General features: G+C 51.1%; 1 protein-coding gene across 1 annotated transcript; it reads right to left on the bottom strand.

Moving 5' to 3' along the window:
* Positions 1-1,336: 1,336 nt before the first annotated feature.
* Positions 1,337-4,199, bottom strand: LOC104472251 (cytochrome P450 1A4-like). The gene is made up of 6 exons (XM_010087839.1): positions 3,975-4,199; positions 3,625-3,751; positions 3,274-3,363; positions 3,062-3,185; positions 2,591-2,677; positions 1,337-1,643 (listed from the first exon to the last, which is right to left on the bottom strand). The coding sequence occupies exons 1-6, from the start codon at positions 4,197-4,199 to the stop codon at positions 1,337-1,339; spliced, it is 960 nt and encodes a 319-aa protein (XP_010086141.1).

Genomic DNA, 4,199 nt, shown 5'->3' with positions numbered 1-4,199 from the left:
TAATGGTACAGTGGGTGGTACCATTAAAAAAGCCACTGAATTATCCAACCCGTTCTCCATAAACTCCTTTATTATTTTCATGGCAATTTACTGTTTATTGCCTTTCTTAAGGGCAGTTATGCAAAGCCTCGGAAATAATTGCACTCTGAGACAGGGAAGCCCAGAGCAGGCGATGGCCCCAAGCATCTCACCCTCAATCGCCCCCCCGCAGGCTGTGAAAGGCTGTTTTCAACCTGCTGATTCTTTTTTTTTTCAGGGATAGAAGAGCTAACCCTGTTTTTTCTTGAAATCCTGATCTGAGCCAGAGCTCAGCATCGCCTGTCCCAGCTGAGGCTTCAGCACAGCCGTCTTCTCTACATACACAGGGAGAGGACCAGAGCCAGCACCCACAAGGACTAAAAAAATCACCACAAGGACTAAGAAAATCCCACTAATGCCACTGGTGTCCCAGCCCCAACAGTAAAGGAACAACCAGCTCGTGTCCCCATAGGAAAAATCCAGATCCAACATACCCAAGACAGATTTTAAGGACGAAAAAAGAGGTGTGTGGGGTTCTTCCCCCCCCCCCATTCATTTCCCAGTGGAATAAAATGAGCAAGAACCAAGCAAGAAACTTAAGCAGCTTTCATATAGGTATTTATTGGGTTAGAAATACTGTGCGGTTAATATCCCAGCATATCCTGCATTCCAGACAGGTACAAACAAGCAGGAATCTCTGCTCCATGTGCTGTGAGAATTCGCCTTTCTGCTGGCTAAAGCGGGCTGCAGCGTAAGGCAAGGCATCTCCTGCGGTTCTCAACCCCTCGCTCGTTGTACTAGCCTGGATATAGAAATCTATTGCTTGATTAAAAAAAAAAATACTAATTTAAAAAAAAAGGCAGCAAATAATGGTCTGAAAGCCAGAGGGGTTCTGCTGCGCCTCTCACTGCTTCTTCTTGGGGCCAGGGGATGCTCTGGGGGAAGATGCTGGCCGGGTTTATTCCCATTTGGTGTCTGGGAATAAACTGGCTCTGCCCGTGGCCCCCCCTACCGACATCCCCCACCTCTTCTCCCAGCCCAGAGCATCACATCCACAGGACTGTGACCCCCCAGACCTCCCCAGGGGCGGCTGGACCCTCCAGGGAGCTCTTCTGCAAGCAAGGAGCTGGCTGGGGGAGCTGCCAGGAGCCCGACAAAGCTGTCTTTATCCCTCCCCACTCGCATTTATATGAGAGATGAACAAGCCTCCAGTGAAACAACACCACACTGGCTTCTGGAGAGCGTTAGCAAAAGCAGGCTGAGCATCCGACCCCAAGGGCTGGCTTTTTTTCTGCAAAGCGATGCTTCCTTCTGCGGCTTAAGGAGAGCTCTTTGTGGGCAAACGCTTCTTAATCTGGAAGCAGTCGCATTTCTTGTATTTCATGGTCAGTCCGTACTGAGGAGTGATGTCCACCTTCTCGCCGGGGCGCAGGCGGATCTCCAGCTGCTGCAGCAGGGTGGCCAAGAAGAGGAAGATCTCCCAGCGGCCGATGGACTCGCCGATGCATCGCCTCCTCCCCAACCCGAACACCAGAACTTTGTCGCTCTCTGTCCTGTTTATTTCAGTCCCCGCAGCACTGAGGAACCGCTCGGGGTTGAAGGTGGAGGGGTCCTTCCAAAGCTTCCTGGAGCAGAAAGGAGACACACCGCTGTCACCCACCGTGATGGGGACAGCAGGGAAAAAACCCCTTGCAGAGAGAAGTATTTCCAGGCTTTCTCATTTCACTATCCAAAAATTCTGGCAACCTCTCTGCCTGATCTCAAATGCCAACCGCATGTCAGACCCCATCAGCTCAGTCTAGTGAAACCTCTGTTTCAAACTGGGATTGTGTTTGTCTTGTGCAGATGCCAGGGGTGGATTTAATTCAGCGTGTAATATCTAGAGGTCCTGCAGCGTCAGCTGAAAGGGGAAAAAGAAAAATCCGCGCACAGAAATCACTCAGCACCTTGTGAAAAGGAAGGATGGAGACCTGAGGGGTTTTCCCACCTTGAATCCTCCCTGCAAAGCTTCCCAGCCTGGCTACTGGGATTTTCCAGTGCCTTAGCTGAAAATTTCTGCTTGGATATGGGGAATGGCCCATAAAGACAGTGTTCCCATTGCAATGCTCACCAGAATACAGAGGAGCAGAGGGAATATTGTCGTATTTCTGTGCCATTGGGATGTTTGGATGCTTCTGATCCAAAATACCTGATCTGGGAACCACCTTCTGTGTCAGCGTGACCACGATTATCAGCGATAACAACACAATTGAGTTTAATAATAGTCACATCAGGACATTTTTCTCCCCGGAATCAGACAGTTCCCATTGAGAACATCCAGAGGCATCAGCCCAGATCACAAGGGCTGCTTGGCAGGAGAACGGACCGATTCCTGACTATCCAGCAAGTCAACCCAGAGCAGCTCCAAGACTGGGCTCAGCATCAAACCCACACATTTTTTGGTCCAATCTGACACTCCCTGCCTTCACAACTCATTGGGCTTTTGGCATGTTGTTGGGGGGGATCAGAGCAATGCAATAGCTGAACAAAGCCGTCGCAGCTGGGCTAAGCACGGGGGATTTGGTGTACTCACTCGTCATGATTCACTTGCCACTGGTTGATAAACACGCAGGTGTTTTTGGGGATGTAATAGCCATTCAGCACCGTCGCCTTTGTCGTACTGAAAGAAATATGGGTGCAAGGGAGAAATTAAGAGGAGACCTGCATCTTCATGTCCTAGAAGTGTTTTATTTTCAATTTGTACTCTTAGGACTGGCTAGGAAATACCCCAGTTTGTGTTTGGGAGGCTAAATAGTCTTGGTTAACACTGTTCCTCAAGCAGAAAGATTGCAGTTTCACCACAGGCACCAACCCAACGTGGCAGCCACGCTATCGGTGAGCGTGAAAGCCACAGGGAACGTTAACATGAGTCATTCAGGCTGTGTGCTGGAATATTTCCCCATAGCAGGGATTGATTCCCAGCTGATTACCTGCCTAAACGACACCTCCCAGAAAAACACTCAAAAAAACCCTCAAATAATGTGTCAGCCGCTCCAGCCCGTACCTGTGCGGGATGGTGAAGGGCAGCAAGGAGGAGTGCCGGAACGTCTCCAGGATAAAAGCTTCCGTGTAGGGCAGCGTGCTCCGGTCCGACAGCCGCGGTCTCCTCTCCTGGCCGATGACCTGGTCTGTGGGAGGTCGAGAGGAGGAGGCAGATTGGGGTCAGCCCTCCCCAGAGAGGTTTTGGCTCTGGAGGAAGGAGGTTCATGGATTCACCTAGTTCTTCTTGGATCCTCTTCTGCATGTCAGGGTACAAGGCAGCGTACATGATGCTCCAGGATAAGGCAGTTGTCACAGTGTCAAAGCCTGGTTGGACATGTAAAAGACATTTAGTTACCAAAAGATGACAGGCAAGCAAGTATTTACAGACCCCATTGTTATAGATGTTTGTCACAGAGCAGTTCCCCATCACTGAAAGCCGTCTGCTCTGGTCACCACTCAGGAGAGCGCCCATGAGCCCAGCAACAGCTCCAAACACCCAAACACGGCCAAGGTCTCCCCCCAACAGCCCCAGTTCCCCTACCCAACCTCCCAGCAGAGATGTTTCACCCTCTGAAACGTTCTCACCTGCCCCAAAGAGGTCATTGACGATGCTGATGACCTTCTCCTTGGAGAGTGGGACGCAGGCATCCTCCCCTCCGCTCTTCTCCTGGCAGTGCTCAATCAGCGAGTCCGTGATGTCCCGGATGTGGCCCTGGGCACAAATGGTGGGTCAGGGACATCAGGGACACCCAGGGCTCAGGAAACCTCCTCCAGACAGTGCTGGCTCCTGGAGGGATTAACGACAGACTGGAAAACTCCAAGGAGCTTTCCTGTCAGAGGTGGGGGGACAAGAAAGAATCATCTTCTCCCCATTGCCAGGCAGGCAGCCAATTGTAGGCATCTCTACCCTCATCCAAGAGCATCCAAGCTCTTACCTTATCAAAGCTGGTGTAATGCTCCTGGATGATTTTTGCCACAAAGAAGTTGAAACGCCTGTTGATGTCCTTAAAGAGCTCCATGGCACGGCTGGGGAGATACCGGAGCACGGGGATGAAGTCAGCGGGGTGGCCAGAAGCAGCCACCTCCCCAAATTCATTACTGAAGTCAACGACACTGAGCAGCTCTGGGTCATTGTGGTCGTAGCGCCTGCCAAAGCACAT

Source organism: Pterocles gutturalis, unplaced genomic scaffold, assembly GCF_000699245.1.
Source record: "Pterocles gutturalis isolate BGI_N339 unplaced genomic scaffold, ASM69924v1 scaffold34926, whole genome shotgun sequence".
In the NCBI taxonomy this organism is placed as follows: Eukaryota; Metazoa; Chordata; class Aves; order Pterocliformes; family Pteroclidae; genus Pterocles; species Pterocles gutturalis.
Note: the sequence above shows the minus strand (reverse complement) of the source record. Positions and strands in the feature narration are given on the sequence as shown.